At 46.8% G+C, this 22,276-nt stretch overlaps 1 protein-coding gene across 2 annotated transcripts; it reads left to right on the top strand.

Annotated features, from left to right (window-relative positions):
- The first annotated feature begins 1,155 nt into the window (after nt 1-1,155).
- LOC135261555 (zinc finger protein 665-like) lies at nt 1,156-15,651 on the top strand. Of its 2 annotated transcripts, none has more exons than XM_064348003.1 (7): nt 1,156-1,340; nt 4,716-4,867; nt 8,075-9,083; nt 9,306-9,807; nt 10,722-10,819; nt 12,559-12,983; nt 14,864-15,651. In XM_064348003.1, exons 2-7 carry the CDS (start codon nt 4,718-4,720, stop codon nt 15,320-15,322), a joined length of 2,643 nt encoding a protein of 880 aa, XP_064204073.1. In that variant the 5' UTR covers nt 1,156-1,340; nt 4,716-4,717; the 3' UTR covers nt 15,323-15,651. The 2 variants fall into 2 exon arrangements, with proteins under 2 accessions (XP_064204073.1, XP_064204074.1); XM_064348004.1 differs by lacking the exon at nt 1,156-1,340 and adding an exon at nt 1,388-1,661.
- Nucleotides 15,652-22,276: the final 6,625 nt, after the last annotated feature.

Raw genomic sequence — 22,276 nt, forward strand, 5'->3', positions numbered from 1 at the left:
TTCATTTTGGTGCATTTTTGCTTTTGTAAAATGTATCCATGCAGTACATTCTTGTTTCCAGTTTACACTCAAAATCACCAATGTATAATTATTTAGCCTAGACGTATTTTGGGATTATTATCGTCATAGCCCTGTTGAGTTCAGTCTAGCCTTAACATGAAGTGGTTGATAATTGCTAAGTGTATTCCTTTTACAAGCCACAGTTGACTTCAGGTCTAAATTCTTTTCAAAATTGATTCTGTTGCATAACGACCGCGGCACTATCGATAAAACTAGTTCGTATAAAAGTATAGCTCCCTTCAGAGTAAACCATGGCTTAAATCTTAAACCCATTTGATAGGCTTGTATGCTATTAATATAAACTGAAAAGAGCTGTAGAGACTGAAATTGCAAGGACTTGCTCTCGAATGCAACTCATTACCAGAATGCCAACTTGAATGAAAATAAACAGTCTGGATTTAACTGCAGCATTTGATATTCTTGACAACAAAAATTAAACTTGTTTAAATATTTTAAAATATCCGGCACTTTCTACCACACCGTTGCGTCGCATTCAAGCATTTATTTTGTCCAGATTGGAGTAATTCCCTTAAATAATGTAAAGCATGCCTTTGCACTGACTAGAGTCCATTTTAAACGACTAACTACCCGATTTCAAATCAACTTTTACCCGAAAGTTTAAAATTAAATACAAATGACAGCGATATAGCATAAATATAAGCATAAATTCGTGCATGCTACTATATTGGCCCACAAAACTGCAACTTAATAATCCGCTTTTAATAGGTTTTAATTATTTCACTTATCTTTGTTTTTTTCTCTTTTTTTGCCTTTCTTGGTTGATTACCTGGAGTACACTACACTGTAAGAAAGAGGACGTCAATGATGTCATTTGTGCATATTTTTTGCAATAAGTCAGGTTACCCAATTATCGTAGCATAGAGCAACGATTAGCCGGGCGACTTATCCGAAAATTCGTATTAACCTTGAATGAAAAATTATAGTAGGCCTATGCCTCCTTATTACAGTTCATTTTAAACTTGTGGCACATGCAAAGACATTTTCAAACAGTGTAGCTACATCCAAGCAACTATTGTATCCTTCTATGGTGCATATTTCTACGCCTGCGCTGTTAGTTTGTCATTTCAGACCTTTCAGCGCCGTCATGGCGGATGCAAAAAAATAGCGCCATTTTGTAACAGTCTGTGGAAAAAGGCTATCTCTTTAACATTGCAATTAAGCCATTGGTGGTTCTAATACAGTGAACAAACCAATCCGGAACGGTCTTACTGGAACGTCGCCGAGGATTTTGACAAAGAATGTGATATCGTCTGTGCGCAGTAAGTAAAATGTTTGTTTCGTTTTTGTTTTTCATTACATGACACAAAATAACATTTCATGTTCTGATCCTCGCTTGAAACACTTCACGTGGTCGGCACCGGAGATTCTTCATTGCTATTTCCTTGGCACACAGGAGCATAGACATTTTAACCCGCGCGAGAGAGGAGCGGCCATCGTACCATAGAGCGTAGAAAAATAATGTAGAGGGAAGTCTTTGGGTCCGCTGGGATAGTTGATCTCCACCTTAAGAAGTTTTCCATTTATAATAAGTGTACCGAGATAAAAGCAACAACAAGCTGAACAAAAATTCAATTATACAGGTAATTAAGGTAACCATCGCTGTCTCAAAAAATAAACAACACTTCCAGCTAGCTTAGTAAGCTAACACAATGAATGTACAAAATCACATCTGTAATTTAATAATTTAGGGTTTCCAATATCCGTACACCGCTATGCATTCTCTTGGTAAAGGCACCTTCCCTCCTCCAAAAAAAGGGGGACGAAAAAAAGGAAAAAAAAAAAACTAAGTCACGAGGGATAGTTACATGTTTTTTTGTTCCAGTGAGTTTCTGTTCCAATTGTAGTTTGGACGCCAGGGGGCGAGATTATGATGTTGTGCAAGTGGGAAAGGTCTATGGGTCTATGGTTACGATGCTATATTTCGTTAATGCAACATATCGGGGCCAACTAATTTAGTTGTAATTAGATATTATTAGCCCTTCTTAATATTTGTTCCTGCATGACCCAGTCTATAATTGAAAAGTGAAACCAGAACCAGTATCTGCTTGTTTGGTCTTCAGAATGCTGTTGGCCTCCTTCAGTTTTAAAAATATTTGGAGTTGGAGGCTGATATATGACTAAATAGTGTTAGCATTGCCTGCCAGTGTTAGGCTATATGATTAAGGTTTTGTAGAAACATGGGCATTGATGGCTAACATTACAGTTACAAAGCATTCACTTATGTCAGTTAGTCTGTTTGCAAATTCTCAGAAAGCAAATGTATCTAACTTTGAATCTTTGTAACCCATCCGACTATGTCAAACCCTTGCTTTGCTAATTGCTTTGGAAATGATGTTGAACACTAACGGATCAGCAGAGTAAGTAACGTGCTGACATCAGAAGTGCTGGAACACTACTGGTTACCTAGGTTACACAGCCATGAACTTGCCTGCTGCCCGTGTGTTGTCAGTGACAAGGAATGTTCTAGAAGCTATATCGTTAGTTACACAAAAACAGAATAGGATCCACAAATGTCATAGTCTATTTTGTCTGAGCACACGTCAATCTCTCTTTCCTTATCTTTTCTGTTGCTGTTCTAATATTATCACATTTTTCATTATAATGGTATTTGGTAATGCAGTGGGTGAGGATATAGCCTACTGTGTTGTGAAATAGCAAGACATTGATCCAAAACACAAAAGCAAATCCACATGTGAATGATTGCAAAGAAGCACGTTTTTAAAAATGTACGTTTTGGAGTGACCTAATTAAAGTCCTGCCTTGAACCCAATAGAGATGCTGTGGCAGGCCCTGAACTGAGGAGTTCATGCTCGAAAATATACCAGTTTGTCTGAATTAAAGCAGTTCTGCAAAGAAGAGTGGGCTAAGATTCCTCCACAGTGATGTGAAAGACTGCTGTCAAATTATAGCGCTTGGTTGCAGATATTGCTGCTAAAGGCGGTGCAACCGATTATTAAGTTTAAGGGGGGAATTACTTTTTCCCCATAATTTTTTTCATTAAATTAAATAATCATTTAAAAAATGTGTTTTGTGTTTCCTCTAATATTACATTTTGTCTAAATATCAGAATCCATAGTTTGTTTTGAAAATTAAAATGAAAACACAATAATGTGTACAGTGCTCTCCAAAATTATTACCACCATTGACAAAGATTAGCAAAAAATGGCCGTATAAAAGAAAAATGCAGTTAATTTTATTTCCCCCAAAATTCCTGGTAAACCTGTTTTCAGTACTTTGTGCAGCCACCCTTGCATGAATGACACGAGTGAGTTGTCTTATGGTGTTTTATGAGATCACTGAACATATTCAGGGGGATGTTAGACTATTCCTCCATGCAGAATGTTTCAAAATATTACATTACATTACATTACAGGCATTTGGCAGACGCTCTTATCCAGAGCGACGTACAACAAAGTGTATAACCATAACCAGGAACAAGTATGACCAAAAAATCCTTTGGTTTGCACTTGTTGACAGTCCTCTTTAGTTCAAATTGTACATCACTTTCATGTCTGGAGGCTGAAATGGCCATTGCAAAACAGTAATTTGCATCATTCCAAATTTCATGATTCAATGTTCCAGTTCTGAACTTTGATTGGAACCCATGGCTCTATGGTCAGATGTGATTAAATGGAGATTTTTGGCCAGGGACACCTGTGGTGGGATTGGCATCATATGAAGGGTGCTTATGTGGAAAAAGCCATCATTCCTACAGTGAAATATAGATCTTTGTTGTTATGTTTTGTTATGTTTTTTTTTTCTATCTATGGGTCCTGGGACTCTTGTTAAGGAGTCAGGTTGTTGGAGACTACAGTTACTACTCAGAAATCAATCATACTCAGGGGCAGGTCAAAATGAGGTGAACCTCTATTAAGTAATCACCAGAGTACTATAAGAGAATGTGGAAGGGTGGGGTGTGTTGATTTTCGTGCTGCTTAGATAAGGTGCAGTGAAGTGAAAAAATGAATGTGAACATAGCTCTGGTCCTTCAGTCTGATTAGGCCTAGAGCTGGGCCCAATTTCTGGAAGCAGGATTACTGACTTTGCTGGATAACTGTGCTGTGGTAAAAAGGGCTGTTCTGGGTTTTAGTCAGCACAGCTAACTCAGTAATGCTGCTTTGTGAAATACTCTCCTGGTTTTGCACACACCATGCACACACACACGCACACATACACATACACAAACGCACGCACACACACACACACACACGCACACATACACATACACAAACGCGCGCACACACACACACACACATACGCACACACACACACAGTGTGTATGAGAAATCGTGTGCACAGAGTCCCCCCTAGTCATTAACACGTTTCTCCCTGTGGACATATGTGTCTGGTGGAGGTGGGCAGTGGATAGACTACAGGGTGCGAATGACCATCTGTTCGCAGTGTGAGGTGCCTCTCGCTCACGCTGCGGGTCCGTACGGCTCAGGAAGGGGGCGGGGGGGCGGGGGGGGGAGAAGGACAAAGGGTTGCGCCCCCTGTGGCCGGCGAGGGGGCTGCGTTAATGGAGCCCGGCGGCCGGTCTGTCACGTCCTCCGCATTGTGCGAAACCTCTCGAAAGTGCGGTGTCAACAGAAAGCAAGGTCTCATGCAGCGCCTCCGCTCTCCCTCACCGTTAGGGATGGACAGCGGCTCTTCCCTCTACATGTGCTCCCCCTGCTGCCAGCTCTTCGGCTCTCTGGAGGAGGTGCTCTCCCACCAGCTCACCTGCCACTCGGAAGACCCGGGGGAGGAGGCCCCCCCTGCAGCGCCCCCTGGCCCACAGACTGAGGTACTGCATTTAAGGAAAAGGAAATAGGGGCGGGGCACAGTGGCTGCATTCCAAACCACCTATTCATTCATCCTGACTGGACCATTAGATGTGTCGAGGGGTGGAGAGTTTGTTGAACTTGGCGTCTTTTAAGGGGTTTGAATTTGAAGGTTTTTTTAATGGGACTGACACAAATGCTGGTCTGCAATGGGAATGCAGTGCAGTGGTTTTGATTTGAAAAAATGAACGTTTCTTACATTGGCAACTGTGATTATTTCACTTCAATGTATGTGCATGTATGTGAGCTCTATATGTTAGACAATAAACGCAATCTATGTAAGCTACCTGTACAACATGGCAGTTAGCGAGCTGTTGTTTTTCCAGTTTCCAGATGTCATTACTTTTTTCTAAAATCATTGACTACATTGAAAACTTTCAAAAATAACAAAAACTTTCATAATTTTACTAGTAATTTTTTTGTTGGTCGTAAAGATCCATGAGAGGTTATGTTTAAAAATATTTCACTAGCTACTGCAATGAAGTATCAGTGAAAGCTAAATCATTTTCAAGATTTTCACATTTTTATGTTTAGAGTGTGTGAAAGTTATGAAGCTGTCATGTTTGTGGTGTTGGGGCCTGTAGAATATGATGCTGAGGCCTTTTTTTTACTGGGTTACTTAGCATTTTTATGATCGATTCACACTGAGTGGTTTGTGGAAGCCTCATAAGAAATCACAGATAATAATGACAGGGACAGCACTCACTTTTCATACATCTGTTTCTTTTATTTTATTTAGTTTAGTCTCATTAATCTGTAAAAAAAAAGAAATTTGAAAAAAAGTTAACCCAGGAAATATATTTTGATTAAATTCTACATGCATCTGACTGATGCCCTTGAAATAGCCTCCTGCTTAATATGCGCCTGGCGTGTCTGACCAGACCCTTTGCCAGGGTTTAATGTTCAAGCAATCTTTGAATGATTGCTGAGAAGACTTATCACCCAACATAAAGTTGATTTTGATGTGCACGGTAAAAGATAAAACTGACGTAAAGCAATTGATCCAGTTTCCGGGAGCGAATGGAGCTTTCCTGCAAAAAAAAAAATTAAATACTGGAGCCGTAATGGACGTCGACGTCCTTGAGTGTGTTTCATAAATCACCGCGCTTTTCCTGCCTCGCCATGTTCCCTGGCGAAGAAGCTCGCCGTATGGCTCTAACTTATCTTCATCTGCTTAAGAGAGGTGTCATAAAGCAAGGCATCGTGGGTGATGGGCAGTTTGCATCTCGTGTGGCAGGCAGGGGAGGACCTGAGGGAGACTCAGCCCCCCCCCCAACATGTCTTCCTAATGAATTGCTCATTGGCTGGCTGACAGACGAATCGGCTGCTGTGACACCCGGTGAAGCCTGAGCCCCGCGTGTTGTTTTTTGGCTCGCGTCCTCGTACACTGCTTAACCGGCACTGCTTCGACTTCATTAAGCAAATGACCACGCCATTACTGCCCTGCTACATTAAGAGACCTTTCTGTGACATGCGTTTGTTTTTTTTTACAGGGGAAGCCATACCGAAGTGAGCTTTGGTTGTTTAAGCAGAAAGGCCCACTTATACGTGTAGCTAAATTCATTTGACCGTAACGGTGCCTAAAAGAGCAACTTACTTCTAGTCATTTTTGGGTAGTCAGCTATTTGTTACCATCTATAGGATGTGCTGCCCTTCCAGAAATGGCGCCTGTGGGAAAGGAGAGGGACGTGCTAATTGCCTGGCCCCTTCTTTGTGTGCCACACTCTCCTTATACATTTTGCGCAGTGGAACAATGGAATTGATGCAGGCACTAAGGGAAGTGGGCGGAGCCAGGTGCCACGGCCAGTGAAATGTTGAGGGCCGCTGTAATTTGATTCTGAGGGAATCAGATGGAGTGGGCGGGGCAGAGGTGTCTGTTAAGCGCTCTGCTTCCTGCTTCCTCCACAGAGGGTGCCAGGTATGTCTGTGAACCCGGTTCTGAAGGCTGCAAATTAGCCGCTCTGTCTTAGCGTTCCCAAACAGAAATGTCAACTCTGCCACAGGCACAGCGTCATTATTTTACAGAAAGGACGCTCCATCCCGAGGGTGTTGCCCCTGTTTACCTTAAGAAACATGGAAAATTTTGCTTAAGGAATTCTGGGCCTGAAATCATTCCCGTTCCACACTTTCACACTGGAAAGAAATGACCCCCTTAAGAGACGCGGTAAACATGGAACATGAGTTGGGAAGCTGGCCGGCGCCTCCTGAGATCTGCGGGACTGGATACCGCGCCTGTAGGTGAAAATGAAGGACGGGCTATTGGATGGATACCCCTGGCAGCTGCCCAGAATAATTCACTTTAAGAGAGTGACGGTGTAGCCGTTCACTGTATCATATCGGTGATGGGCATGGAAACACCCTAATATCCTAATAGCCTGATTGAATGAGCGGTGCACCGAGGGTGCAGCCGCACGGTCTCAGCTGGGGCTGTTACCGGGGGAAACGCAAGCTAATCTCACAGAGAACTTTCAAGCAGCCGTGTTGCTACGGCTCCACAGCGAATGTGTAGCTGTGTGGAATAGTCTGACTGACTGCGTTGTCTGGCAGCATTTACGGTGATGGAGAATGGTTATAGGCGTGATTAGACGTTATAGGACAGTGCTTCAGTCTGGGATTCTGACAGGAAGGGACATCATTTGGGCTGGTCTTTATTGGAATTCACTCAGGGCACCTACTGGTGCACAGGGCTTGCCTTGTGGCTGTAGCCACTCGTTTATTCTACCATTTTTCCCCCCATCCTTTGTTTTCACCCTTTCTCTAACTTTCAAACCCTGATTCCCTTTAATCCACTGATTTCCATTCTGTTGGAACAAAAAAAGCTTTGCTGGCGCAGCTGCCTTTTAATGCAGGGGTATCAGCCTGTGGTTGTGCAGGGCCGTGATGTCTTTTGGCTTTTTGTGTGTGTCGAGACTTAAATGTCACTAATTTAAGTCGCTAATTGGCTGCAGTTCAAACGCCTTGTTTCCAAGGCCATAATTGGCCAGTGATTGAAAGGAAGCCACAAAAACCCACAGACTCTGCAGCCGTCCAGGCCTTGAGCCTGACACCCATGTTCTAAAGGGACGTCATGAACTAAACAACCGTAAAGTTCTTTGCTAGTAGCAGCAGTGAACAGCAGTTACCTGAGTTTGGAGAATTAACCTCTTCCTGTTTCTTCTTTCCCGCCTCAGTCGCTAGTGCTGTACCAGTGCGCCGACCTCCAGCCTCCCCACCCTGACCCCGCCCAGCACCCCAGTCCCGCATCGGCCCCGCAGAGCCGGCCCTCCCCCCGGAAACCCAGCGGCTCGCCGCGACAGAGCCCCGCCCAGGGCGCCCAGAGACAGCCCGCCCTCAGCTCCGCCCCCCTGATCCGCTACCAGTGCGGGGACTGCGGCTGCCTGTTCGAGTCCCTGGGCCAATGGCAGCAGCACCGCAAGCTGGGTCAGTGCACCAGGGCCGGGTCGGAACCCGGCGGGGAGGGGGCGGCCACGGCGGGGGAGGGGGAGGTGAAAATGGAGGAGCAGCTGGAGGAGGGAGGAGAGGAGCAGCCTGACCAGGCTGAGGGAAGCGCGATGGATGGAGCGAGGCAGGACGAGGGAGGAGAAGACGGAGATCGAGGGGGAGGGGCGTGGCAGGAAGACTGCGCCTGGAAGGAGCGATTGGTCTGCCAGGACCACTCCTATCTGCCCTCCGCTGGAGAAAAGCAGGAAGAGGATGAGCAGGCTCGGGGCGAAGAGAGCGTGGCCAGCCAGGCCCAGGGCGAAGGCCCCGCCGCGGAAGATTCTGGAAGGTCAGGCCTGCAGGCGGATTCAGGGAGCCAGCCGGCGGAGAAAGCCCAGGCCGCCGGTGAAGGAGAGCCCGGGGCGGCGGACCACAGCTTCCTGTGCGTGTGCTGCGGGACCGGCTTCAGCTCGGAGCCGGCGCTGGTGGCCCACCGCAGGACCCGCCATGGCCTGGAGGAGGCGCTGCACCACTGCCCCGTGTGCGGGGAGAGCTTCATGAACACCACCCTCTTCCTCTACCACCGCAGGCAGCACCGGGAGCAGGAGGAGGGCCCCGGGGCCGGGGCTGGGGCCAGGCCGGGGGGCAGAGCGACGAGCGCCAAGAGGGTGCTGGGACTCCTGCCTTCCACTGCGCCCTCTGGTGGAGCAAAGAAGCAAAGCAGCTCAGGGTCCAGTCCGTCACAAACGAGCCTGTCAGGTAAAGACCAGAGTGGTGTAGGAGAGAAGCCTCAGGAACTTCTCCTGTTGCCAAAGCCGTTTCCTTTTTATTTGCCAACACAGTGTTATGGTTTAGTCATAACTATTTCATTGTTGAGTTATGTGAGTTTTGCAGTACTAAGAGCTGGATGGGAGCTTTCAGTGTGTAAAAACCCTCAGGTTTACAGAGCCAGGGCTGTTTGTGTCCCTCTGGTCTGTGTAGGTCCAGCAGCAGGCGCCACAGTCGACGGTGACGAGCGGCTGGAGGGGGGGGGCAACGGGGCCCCGGCGACGCAGTCCCCGCCGAGCCCCGCCCCCGCGTCCTCGGAGGCGGGCTCGGAGGCGGGGCTGAAGCGCCCGGCCGCGCCCCACACCTGCCCCCACTGCGGGCGGGCCTTCAAGCGGCGCTGCCACCTGCTGGCGCACGTCTACAGCCACACGGGCTCCAAGCGCTACAGCTGCGAGACGTGCGACAAGGCCTTCTCCTACAAGAGCAACCTGGCGCGCCACCGCCACACCCACGCCTGCGCCAAGCCCTACTCCTGCGAGCGCTGCGGCAAGACCTTCACCCAGTCCGGCACGCTCAAGCAGCACTGGCTCATACACGCCAAGGCCGACGCCCTCAGCCAGGGCGCCGACGGGAAGGGGGTGGCCTTCCAGCTCCCGCACCCCTGCACCGACTGCTCCTCCAGCTTCAAAACGCGCACGCAGCTGCTCATCCACAGGTACCGCGAGTCCGCTAGGGCGCTAGGGCGCTAGTACCGTGAGTCCGCTAGGGCGCTAGGGCGCTAGTACCGCGAGTCCGCTAGGGTGCTAGTACCGCGAGTCCGCTAGGGCGCTAGTGCTAGCGGACTGACGCAGTGGTGATGTAAGCAGGGAGTTGTGAGGAGTACTGGGGATGTGCCTGGTGGATTCACTGCTTACATAAATGCTGCCCTTGGTGGGATAAATCTAGTTCACAGTAGTAAATGTGTGCAATATACAATAAGTTTGTTTTAGTGGATTGGGCTGTGCTTTGCTACAGCAGAGTGTTGATTCTTTTCCAGTGTGTAATGTTTAGATAAGCAGGCCAGAGCTCCTATAACTAATAGATTGAGAATGTTCTGTTCTGGATGTGAGCCGTGGTAATGTGAAAGACATGTACAATATGCTTTGTCATCATTCCAAGCAGTTTTATGTCTGGCCATATAGGCAACAACCACTGGTGTAAACTCCTTATCATAAGGTCACATGAATCACGTGAAATTCATAAAGGAATGTTTATCGGAGTGTTCTGAGGCAGTGGGTTAACGTTGCTCCACTGTGCTCGTAAAAATGAAGGAAATGGAAACTGTTTACTCTCGACTGCTCTGTCCTGAGATAATCTGGGACCCAACAGAAGCGTCGTTTCTCACTGTGGCCTTGGTTAAAGTTGTCTGATCTTGTGCTGCTTTTCACTGAGGGATATTTTAACAGCTGTAGGTACCTTGGAAGCTTTAGGTAGCTTTTTTATCCTTTACCCATATGTTATCTGTGAATGAAGCAGCATACTGTGTATAATCTGAGAAGAGTGCTGCTGTTTCCTCAAACCTGTGAAAGGACGGAGGATGTCTTTCACCTTTCTCCTCCTTGTTTTGTTTTCTCTTTTTTTGGGGTTTAGGCACGTCCACACCGGCCAGTACCCCTTCTCCTGCACTGTCTGTGGCCAGACCTTCCTGCGCAGAAAACAGCTGCAGCTGCACTCTCTCAAGCACCAAGGTCAGAGGTCACCTGAGGGTGACGGAGGGGTCAAGGCTGACCGTGTCTGAGCTTTACTCTTTTTCCCCTTGCTCCTGTGTACGTGTGTGATGTTTGTCTTTCCTCTGGCTGTAATCTCTTATTCTGCTACAGTGTGGACAGTGTTCTTAAAGGAGGGTCAAGCCACAGTCAAATATTACTGTGTAATATCGTGTAGGGTTGCCTACTGCTTTATTCCCATTAGTGAATCTGTACATTTTTCAGGAAACGTTAAATGGCAAACCCGTTAATTAAATTAAATACCAATATTTATATTAATATTCTAAATATTAATATGAATATTCCTTGAAATCTAATGCTGGTTGAAAGACTGCTTCTAGCTCCCCGTCCTTGACCGTGTTAATTGGTGGGCTAATTAATTTGACACACTCCAGACTGCAGCAGAGCTCTCAGTGTTTTTCCTGTTTATGCGCCCGGTTCTGTTGACTGGAAACCCGGAGTCTTTTGTGTAACGTTAGGTGCTGCCGGTGCAGCTGAGTCAGATGGATTGTTGGAAGTTTGCCCGTTGCCATTTTCATCTAAGCTGGCTAACTTTAGCTCTGAAAGGACACTTTGCCTGCAGGTGATACTGTAAACCAGTCACACTGCTCTTACACGCAAGGCTGTGTTTATAATGCGGGCGCTGGACTTTGTTTTTCACACCACATTTCCCTTAGCTTCCAACCAAAATAAAACGGCCTTGTAAATTCTAGCACATTTAAGAACCTGGACGTCGATGATGTTGCACTACTTTCATTGCCCCCAGATAACGATGCGTTACGTGCTCTAAAAAAAAAGATTTAAAATCTGGAATTTTCTTGCCACCAAAACAGTTGTTGATTAATTGGACCGATTAGTGTGTTAATTTGTACAGCCAGTATTGGAGTCCAATGACTGTTATATTCGTATTTAATTAAAAGGTTTGAGGTTTTCAGATTTATCTCCTGCAGATTAATTCAGCTCATGAAAAAAATTTGCAGAGTGAATTTACATAAGCGGCATTCCTGGGATTGATCGGTGTTGATTCAGCGTGAAGCGCTGTGCGAACGTTAGTCTGGCGTTTGAAGTCGTGATGGCGGCGGGCGATTCTAACGCGGTGCGTTTCTCAGACGCTGTTCCTGGCGCGTTCAAGGGCAGGGTGAGAACGAACCGCGGTTCCCCCGGTTACCGCCGTGCGGATCCGGCCGCCTCCGTCGCGGGACGAGGTCACGGCGTCGACCGCCGTCGTCTCTCGCCGGTCGCGCGCTTCCTCTCGGCCCCCGAGGGCTGTTCCTGTCCGCTGCAGCGCGCTGAGCTGCAGATCCTGCGTTTTTTTTTTCTTTTCTTCCGCTGGAGCCACAGTTCTCTTCTGCGTCTGTGGGTTCTGTAGCGTTCTCTCTGTGGCAAGGTCAGTCGACTCCCCGCCGCCGCCATCCGTCATTTTAGTGACCGTTCCGCTGGCAGCGCCCGTGCGCTCTGGAGAGGACGCCGCTCGCGCAGGGGTTTATGAAGCCGCGCTGCGCTCCGTTTCGCTTTCTTAGCGCCGCAGGGTAATTCCGCATGGCATGAAGTGCGGGCCTCACCGGTAGAATTGCTGGGATGTTTCGCTCAGAATTGTTTGCATGCTGTGTGCATACATTACATATTTTTCCACATTCCGCTGTGACAGCATTTTGGAATACAACTGAAAAAAAAAAGAAACTGAATCAGTATTCATTGTGCGTTCGTGGCTTCTCTTCCAGGTAAAGAGCCCATTTCCTGCCCCCGTTGCTCCACCCAGTTTCTAAACCAAACGCTGCTGGACAACCACCTGCAGCGCTGCCTGGGGAAGGCGGGGCGGGGGCGGGGCCGGAGCGCGGGCCAGCTGGAGTGTGACATGTGCGGCCACCGCTGCGTGACCCAGGAGGGGCTGGACCTCCACCGGCTCTCCCACACGGGCCAGACGCCGCTCCGCTGCCCCCTGGCCCCCTGCCGCCGGCGCTTCGCCTCCAGCTCCGCCCTGGAGGAGCACGTCCTCGCCCACTGCCAGGCGGCCGAGGACCCCGACAGCCGGGGCCCCGCCCCCAAGCCCCGCCCCTTCCACTGCGAGCACTGCGGGAAGGACTTCACCACCGCCTCCTCGCTCAGCGTCCACCTGCGCATTCACACGGGGGAGAGGCCCTATCAGGTGAGAGATTGTAGCGCCCCCTGGTGTTCACATACTGCGTTCTTTTCACCGTTCTCCCCAGTTTGGGATCTTGTGCCTCCCGCACTCCGCGCGAGTAGACCGGCAGCTGTGGCATGTGCAGTGCTCTGTAGCGCTCTCCCACAAATGTTTTCCACACTACCGGCCGCACAGTACTACAGGTCAGCTAGCGCAGATTGGAGAAGAGCCGTTTCTGTGGGAGGCACCCAGAGTATTGTTGAGAGCAAGTGACCTGGGGAGCCTTGGACAATCCGAAACCCCGATGGTGCCGTGCCTGTCCTCCGTGCCAGTCTGCTGTCCTTGCCATGGGCCATAACCTGCACTTAACGTTAGCTTCTTCAGCGCCTCGGGCACCTCTGCTCCGCAGCCTGTTGAGTCAGGTTTTAATGTGAGCTGCTCCTCTTTGATTGATGATGTTGTCAGGGGCAACAGAGTCCGGGAGCGGTTAGGCAGGAGTTCAAGGCCAAGTGGTTTGAAGGTGGAGAGATGGAAGGATTCAGCTCTGTTTTCTGGCTGTTTTATCGGGCTTATATCGTCCAAAACCAACTAAACGCGAAGGAAAAATCGATGCACGCAGATGACTGAATAACAGGCCAGTTTATGTGCGCTTGGCCTTTAGTCCTCTGGTGCTTCCCCTTTAGACGGCTGTGTGTCCGTCTTCAAACTTCGTTTGTTATTTCATATGATGTTATTTTTAATGCCAGAGCAGCTTTTCAGATGTCTGCCTTAAAGCTTTCTCCAATGATGTTGAAATGCGCTGTGAAAACGATTTTATGATAATAATTCAATTTTGCTTGAAGTGCCATGCCAGTGTGATAATATGTAAACATCTCCATCAAGTGAAATGGCACACGGAAAAAAACAAACATCTAGCCAAGATATTCCAAATATCCTCTTAAGGTTTTTGAAGCTCTTTCTACCTATGAAGTCAATCATATTTTTTTCCAGAGCAACTTGCCCGCAAAGGAAAGTTAACCCATTAAGTTTATTGACCTTTAAAACATATCTAGGCCCATTTCATCGGATGATTTGGCTAAATAATAAACAGTTACGCCATTTGTTGCATGTGTCTGTTGTTAGCTTGTGGCTATTACAGCAAAGGTTCAGTAATGCTATGTGCTCTGAGAGGCCAGAGGAGGGTGGAGCAGAGCATTAGAGAAGTATAGAGCAGGGTAAGGCTGCTGAACAAATGGAAAAGGCTGTTATGAGAATCTCTTTCAAAGTGTGCACTTTTCCAATCCAGTGAGCATGTCTGTTAACTACCTCATCTTTCTCATTTACCTCTCTTTCTCTCTGCTGTTTGCTCACCGCTCACCTAAATCTCAACCTTCCCCTCTCCCTGTCTCCCACAATGCACGTCTTTCCCATTCTCCCTCTCTGTTCCTGAATGACCTATCAATGTCTCCCACAATGCACCTCTTCCCCATTCTCCCTCTCTGTTCCTGAATGACCTATCAATGTCTCCCACAATGCACCTCTTCCCCATTCTCCCTCTCTGTTCCTGAATGACCTATCAATGTCTCCCACAATGCACTTCTTTCCCATTCTCCCTCTCTGTTCCTGAATGACCTATCAATGTCTCCCACAATGCACCTCTTCCCCATTCTCCCTCTCTGCCTCTGACCAACCTATCTCTGTCTCTCATAATGCACCTCTTTCCTATTCTCCCTCTCTGTTCCCGAATGACCTATCAATGTATCCCACAATGCACCTCTTCCCCATTCTCCCTCTCTGTCACTGAATGACCTATCAATGTGTCCCATAATGCTACTATTCCCCGTTCTCTCTCTCTCTGTCCCTGACTGACCTGTCCCCGTCTCCCATGTTGCACCTCTCCCCCGCTCCCCCGCCCCCGTCGGCAGTGCACGCAGTGCGGGAAGCGCTTCCGGCAGATTCCGCACCTGCGGGACCACGAGCGGCTGCACAGCGGGGCGCGCCCCTTCAGCTGCTCCGTGTGCGGGAAGAGCTTCGTCCTGGCGGCGCGGCTGGCCGAGCACGCCCGCACCCACAGCGGCGACAAGCCCTACACCTGCCCGCTGTGCCCGCGCGCCTTCCGCTCGCTCTCCAACCTGGGCAAGCACCGCAAGACGCACGGGCGCCCCGCCCCCGCCCGGGAGCCCGCCGGCGAGGGCGAGGCCGCCGTCCGCACCATCCTGCTGGTCCAGGCCGCGCCCCCGGCCCCGGAGGGCGGCGACGCCCAGGCCGCCCCCGCCCACTCCCAGCTGCTCCTCCTGCACCCCTCCGTGACCGTGGGGGAGGGGCAGGAAGGGGAGGTGCTCATGCCCCACGCCTTCCAGGTCATCGTGGAGGAGACCGTCTAAAGGGCAATGAGACGGAAAGAGCGGAAGAGAGGAGAACGGAGGGATGGAGAAAGCTGAGACAGTCAGGGACCCCCAGATAGGGGACATTAAGGAGAGGAGGGGGTGAAAATGAAAAGGGAGAGAATAAAAAGAGGAAAAGTTAAATTTGGTTACCTGAATTGAAGGAATGACAGGATTAAATGGAAAGGGCATGATATCGATATCATTCGCTGTGTCGATATCATTCGCTGTATGCGGAGTACAGGTGCTTGTGTGTGGCACATTTTACGGGTTTTGAACTTCACTGGGAGTTGAATCTGATATATTTCTTTAATAAAATGCTTCATCTATCTGTTGCCTGTGCTGTTGCCGTTATTTTACACAGAGCACACAGTGGTGGGGACTTGCCTGATGGTCTCTCTATCTCAGATTCTGTTTGCTCCAGTGATTTTCTTCATTGTCACAACAGTGAATTTCTGCGCTTTACTCAAATATTGGCCATTTGTAAACACGCTGATGCATTATGAATAACAGATCTAATCCATTTCCTCTGTCTGAATGGTACTTCTGAAAAAACATGAATTTTACAAATATTTACCATGCCCATGTCCTACGGGGGAGAGAATGCATTGGAGGGAAAAGGCTTTCTTACAGAATCCCTCATCTCCACCGAGCTACTCTGTCGGAATTACCATTTTGTCAGCTGTAAGTATGAATAAAATATGTGTTCCTGTCGTATGTTTGCATAATGAGATATGTTATTTTATTTTATTTTATTTTATTCAGTCACATCAACTCGACAGTCAAGCAGTAGCCCTGTCCAGTAAAAATACGCTAGTTTGAACGTGGTGATGTAAATACGAGCATTTATTTATTTTTTTGGCGTGGTGAGTCTGAAAGTTTAATCTCTGATTGGTTGATGTACAATTATATGTACCTGGTTAAATTGCTAACGAGCCTCACCTGAATTCCAAAGGAAATGTATGGTTAATGATACGCAGTGGGCAGTTATCTTGTTACTGGCTGGCGTGAGAGGGCAGAATTGCAGTGGTAGAAAACTCAATTGTGATGTGCGGCAGCCGTTGTGTGTCTGTGAGTCATTGGTTTATTAATATGTGGACCATCACTCACCTGTTTTCTGTTTCCACTCTCTACATTATGCCAAACACAAACTGTAATTCTTAACGCCTCAGATCATTTTAGCGGATTAGCATAATGATGATAATACCAGTGATAATATTATGATAATACCTTATTGGACACCATTAATCTGGATGCTAAGACTCAAACATTTGCTTTTGTGGGTATATGGTGCTTCAGTGCATATGCTTTGTTTGTCCTCTGGATGTAAACGAATTAGCGCAAGTATCCAGCTAGAGATCAAATAGCTCCCTATCTCGTTTTGTAACCGTCCTGAATCTAAAAATACCTGACACCTAAATAAACCCCCGCAAATGTGCATATTCAGCATGGGCTTCTGCTGACATCACACTATCCCTGTGGAATATGGACCAACGTGAAAAATCATGTGAGATTAGATTGTGTACGGCAAAATAAACGAAGGCATTTTAAAATTAATTCTCGAAGTCGGTCTGTAGCTGGGCATGCCTTACAAAGTGAGAGAAGACAAAAGGTGTAAATTAAAGCTTGGTGTTGAAAGGAGGACGTCGAATTAATTAAGTACCCAGGATATAGCTTGTGTTATGTGGCAAAATGGTCTTCATGGCCAGTTGCATTTTTATGTCATGTGATGTCATATTTCGCCCTGTCATCGGTCAAAAGCTGGTGGCAGATTTAGTACTGCAGCTCATTGGTCATCCTGATCACAGGTCGTCTAATGACATGAAACGCAGAAAGACGAAAATATTTTTAGAAATCTACCGATTGAAATTTCACTTATTCTGATTCTCTGTTTGTATTTTCCGACTATTCAGCAACTCCTTATTTCTGCTACAGAACCCAAATATTTACCATAGTGGTTCATTAAGCGATGCCCCTTCCATAGAAAAGGGGTTCCACAATGCATAGAGCTACAACCAACGACTTAAAAGCGCTGCAAACAGAAACGGATGGCCAGCTGAGTCTGGCTGACCTACATGCAGCGGTGTGGTTTTCCTGCTCTCCCGTCCTCTCTCTCTGATTCTGTCCTCGCATTTCTGTCCCTCGCCAGCTTCGTTATTTGCTCTTGTTTGTTGTTTCGTGCGGTCGCCTCTTGATCAGAGCTGCTGGTTTACTGCTGGAGCATCAGATGTCTGTCCCTCTGTTGAGCCTGTTGCTAATGTTGCCCTTTGCCTGTTATTCCTGCTTCCTCTTTTCCTCATCTTTCTTTCTCTCTCTCTCTCTCTCTAATTCTTTTCTTCCCTCTCTCTTTTCCCCCTGCAGTCTCTCTTGCTTTGTTTACGTGTCTGTACCTGCTGTGACTTTGACAAAGTGTTCTCTCCTTGTGTATGTGTGTGCGTGCCCACATGTGTGTGTGTGTGTCTGTGTGTGCGTGTGTGTGCAGTGTTTGTGTGTGTGTGTGTGTTGTTGTGTGTCTGTGTGTGCTTGCTGTGTGCATGTGTGTGTGTGTGTTGTGTGTGCTTGTGCGTGCGTGTGTGCGTGTGTGTGTGTCTGTGTGTGCGTGCGTGTGCGTGTGTGTGTGTGTGTCTGTGTGTGCTTGCCTGTGTGTGTGTGTGTGTGTGTCTGTGTGTGCTGCCTGTGTGTGTGTGTGTGTGTCTGTGTGCGTGCCTGTGTGTGTGTGTGTGTGTGTGTGTGTGTGTCTGTGTGTGCGTGCCTGTGTGTGTGTGTGTGTGTGTTTGTGGATGGGTGCACATGCACGCCCTCTGCGTGTCACATTATGGGAGCGTGTGTGTGGGTCTGCCGATCCTGACGTGCGGTGTGATTAATGTGTGTTCACGCGGTGGCCGGCCCTGCCTCGCTCGCTGCCTGTGTGAGCCTGTGTGTGACGCGCTGGTGTGGCCTGTGTGTCTGGACGCTGTGTGTCCATCCATCTGCCTCGCTCAACTGTCCTTCATCACCTTTCTCTCCCCTTTCTCTCTCTCTGCTCTCTCTCTCTCTTTCTCTCTCCCCCCTCTCCTCTGTTTTCTTCCCCTTCCACATTATCGTCTTTTAAAACTATGTTTTCCTCTTTGTGAATTTCTCTCTCCCTCCTTCTCTCTCTCCCTCCTTCTCTCTCTCTCCCTCTCTCTCTCCCCCTCATTCGCCCCTCCCCCCTCACTCTCTCATTGATAGTAGGGGTGATGTGACTGGAATACCGAGCAGCTAATCATTATTCTACAGGCCTGGCGCAGAACGCCGGCTGCACATCAGTTCTCTCTCTCTCTCTCTCTCTCTCTCTCTCTCTCTCTCTCTCTCTCTCCTCTCTGACTCTCTCGCTCTGACTCTCTCTCTCTCCCTCTCTCTCTCTCTCACTCTCTCTCTCACTCTGTCGCTCTCTCTCTCTCACACACTCTCTCACTCTCTGTCTTGCTCTCTCTCCCTCTCCCTCTCTCTCTCTCTCGCTCCGTTGGTCCCCTCCCATGCCACAGGCAACACAGGGCCCATGGTCAAGCCCTGGAAAGGGGGATGACAAAAGAAAATATCAGGATGAAAGGAGCCTTATTTAAAGAGCAATGCTACAGTCTGCAGAACGAGCAGAAGCCCACACCTGCTGCTTCTCATAACAAAAATAACAATATCAATGATGATGATAGATTTAAAAATATATGCACAATGGTCATGTTTTGGATCAGGTTTAAAGACGCGTTTATCGTTGCAAATGCAAATCACTCGATGCAGCGGCAGCACAAGATTAAATCCTGTCAGTTGCGGGGCACAGATGACTTGTTTTCATTTGTCTAGACAGCTTCACTGTGATCACAATACTGCTCACAGGTGCGATGTCACCTTGACCGCGGCTAGCGGTTGTGGCTATTGATGGTCCTGTATACACTCAGAATGTGCGATTGACGGCTGTTCTTGCCAACTGAGACAACTGAACTGACACGTGCTGCATTCAAACAGAAGCGCCATCACTGAACCGGTGACGGGTTTCGGCGTGATTGATGGTTATTGAATTATTGTCTGTCCTGATCAAAGAGCTGTAACTGTATGAAGAGCGCTTTCCTCAGGGTTCAGACTGACTCTGAGTGCAGTTTGTAATTTTGTTACGGTGTTTCTCTGCTGCCGCCATTAGTGTAATAGAGGTAATTTTCCTTTCATTAAGAAAAAAAGTATGTTTTTCTATTACATTTGAACTAAAATCAAATATGTTGCACATATTAGAGAAAATATTATTTTCAGTCGTTTATGAAATTAAGTAAAGATTTATATTAATTTTTTTTTCATATCCATACATTTAACACAAAACATTGTAATATACCATATTATTACTGTTTATATTTATTGTGTTACGTGTATGAGCACCTTAATAACAACAGTTATTATATATTCCGACATGTATTTAGAATTATGCTTGACCATATATTGACATACTGACATACATAAGTGTGTGTTTGTGTTTATGTTACATTTATTGTGGCAAAAATATTGCCCACTTTAGTGACTATAGTTTTGTATGCCCTTTCTAATTCTTTCCCCTTTCTCAGCATATCCATTCTACATATAAGGGTCTCTCTCTCTCTCTCTCTCTCTCTCTCTCTCTCTCTCTCTCTCTATATATATATATATATATATATATATATATATATACTGTGAGCTCCATAATGTTTGGGACAAAGACATCTTTTTATTTGACTCTGTAATCCACAATTTTAAATTTGTAATGAAACTATTCACAGGTAAAGTGCTGTAATTTTTACATGGTGAAACCAAAAAGTATAAACATACCCTTAAATAAAAGCTGAAATGTACACTTTGACCACATTAATCGTTTCATTACAAATCTAGCATTACGGCGTACAGAACCAAATCAAGAAAGATATGTCTTTGTCTCAAACATAATGGAGCTGAGTCTATATATATATATATAGTTGGACACCTAGTTTTTAGATTATCACCTTTGAGAAACAGACAATATAATTTGATCTGACAACCTTGCTCTATGTGACTATAGGAATGTATCTGTTTTCTCTCTCCTCACCCCACTCTCCCCTCCATGAACATCAATAGAAACATCCTTGAGCAATTAGGGTCACCCGAAGGTCTTGTAAATGTATACATGTCCCAGAGAGTTTTCTCTCCTTTGAAAGTTATATTACTTTATTGCCTTCTGCTGGGAACACCGGACACCCAGAGATCTTTGTGACCAGAGAATGCCACACAAAGATCATGTTCCTTTTGATTTTAAGTTTGATTGCAATCGGTGACATTTAATTGAGGTCATTTATTGTAAATATTGTAAATTGGTAATGTCTATGTAGATAATGGTTGTTGAGGCCTGATGGTTGAAATTGACATTCTTTTAGAAGCAGTTCTAATTGCACACAGAAACCAACATGGTGCGATTAGGTTTTGTTTCATGGAAAATATTTTGCCTCAATGTGGAGATTACAACTGGCTGGCTTTAATAATTATTTGTCTTCATAAATCACCTCTGTTGTTGGAAACAGAAGGAAACTTCCATGTTTTTTAGGGGTAGTCAATAGCTGAACTGGATTACCTCCAAACATGTTTAATGTCTTAATAGAGAATAAAACCATGAATCATTTGACAATAATATAATGGTGCTTTGCCCTGTTTCCAACAACAGAAGGCAGCTTTAATACGTAAATTTACGTCAGCTTCCGGATAAGGAAGTCCTTGTCTGACCCCACTCCCGCACCCCACCCTTCCACACCTCACCCGTTCAGCACAGTATGCCCCCCATATCCCTCAACCCCTCCCCTCATGAACAACTTAAAAATTCGGACTTTACTTTTGCGGCACATTTTTGGGTGCTTAACATCAGCATTAGCATCTGTTGTGGGGGGCATTTGGGGGTTGATGTCTGCTGGTGCCATCTGGGGAACCTGAACATTGCGCTTGGGCCTAGTGTTTTCCTTGGTGTTTGGTATATGCAAGGCCTGATGTTTTTTGTCTTACAGCTGATCTGGTATTTAAAATTATTTTTTATCCCTGGCTTTTTGGTATATTCTGCTTTTTTAAAAAATATTTTTGATAAAGTTTGATTCAACAGATTGCTCTATCGGCAAATTCGAAGATTTAATTGGTAGTTAATATCTTTAATTATAATAACTAATGAAATCACATAGTTATATTTAACTATGTTGAATGAGAGCAATATTTTAACTATTGATGCACTTATGTTTGGTATTCAGAGAGCCAAATGTTAAACAAGGGTATTAGTCATTAAAACCACCATAAATATATGTGTGTGTGTGTGTGTGTGTGTAGAGAGAGAGAGAGAGAGGGATGCACTGTTTGAATATTGCACGCCCACAGGCATTGAACATTGACAGAAGGCACAGGCACACAGGGGTGGATGTGATTTGATGTGTGCCAGAGAGGAGCTGTGGGGAGCTGCTGTGGGTCAAAGCTCTGTGAAACTCTCCAGTGGTGAACACGGTCCTCTGTGAAACTCTCCAGTGGTGAACACGGTCCTCTGTGAAACTCTCCAGTGGTGAACACGGTCCTCTGTGAAACTCTCCAGTGGTGAACACGGTCCTCTGTGAAACTCTCCAGTGGTGAACACGGTCCTCTGTGAAACTCTCCAGTGGTGAACACGGTCCTCTGTGAACTCTCCAGTGGTGAACACGGTCCTCTGTGAACTCTCCAGTGGTGAACACGGTCCTCTGTGAAACTCTCCAGTGGTGAACACGGTCCGCTGTGAAACTCTCCAGTGGTGAACACGGTCCTCTGTGAAACTCTCCAGTGGTGAACACGGTCCTCTGTGAAACTCTCCAGTGGTGAACACGGTCCTCTGTGAAACTCTCCAGTGGTGAACACGGTCCTCTGTGAAACTCTCCAGTGGTGAACACGGTCCTCTGTGAAACTCTCCAGTGGTGAACACGGTCCTCTGTGAAACTCTCCAGTGGT

Source organism: Anguilla rostrata, chromosome 8 (genome assembly GCF_018555375.3).
Source record: "Anguilla rostrata isolate EN2019 chromosome 8, ASM1855537v3, whole genome shotgun sequence".
NCBI lineage: Eukaryota > Metazoa > Chordata > Actinopteri > Anguilliformes > Anguillidae > Anguilla > Anguilla rostrata.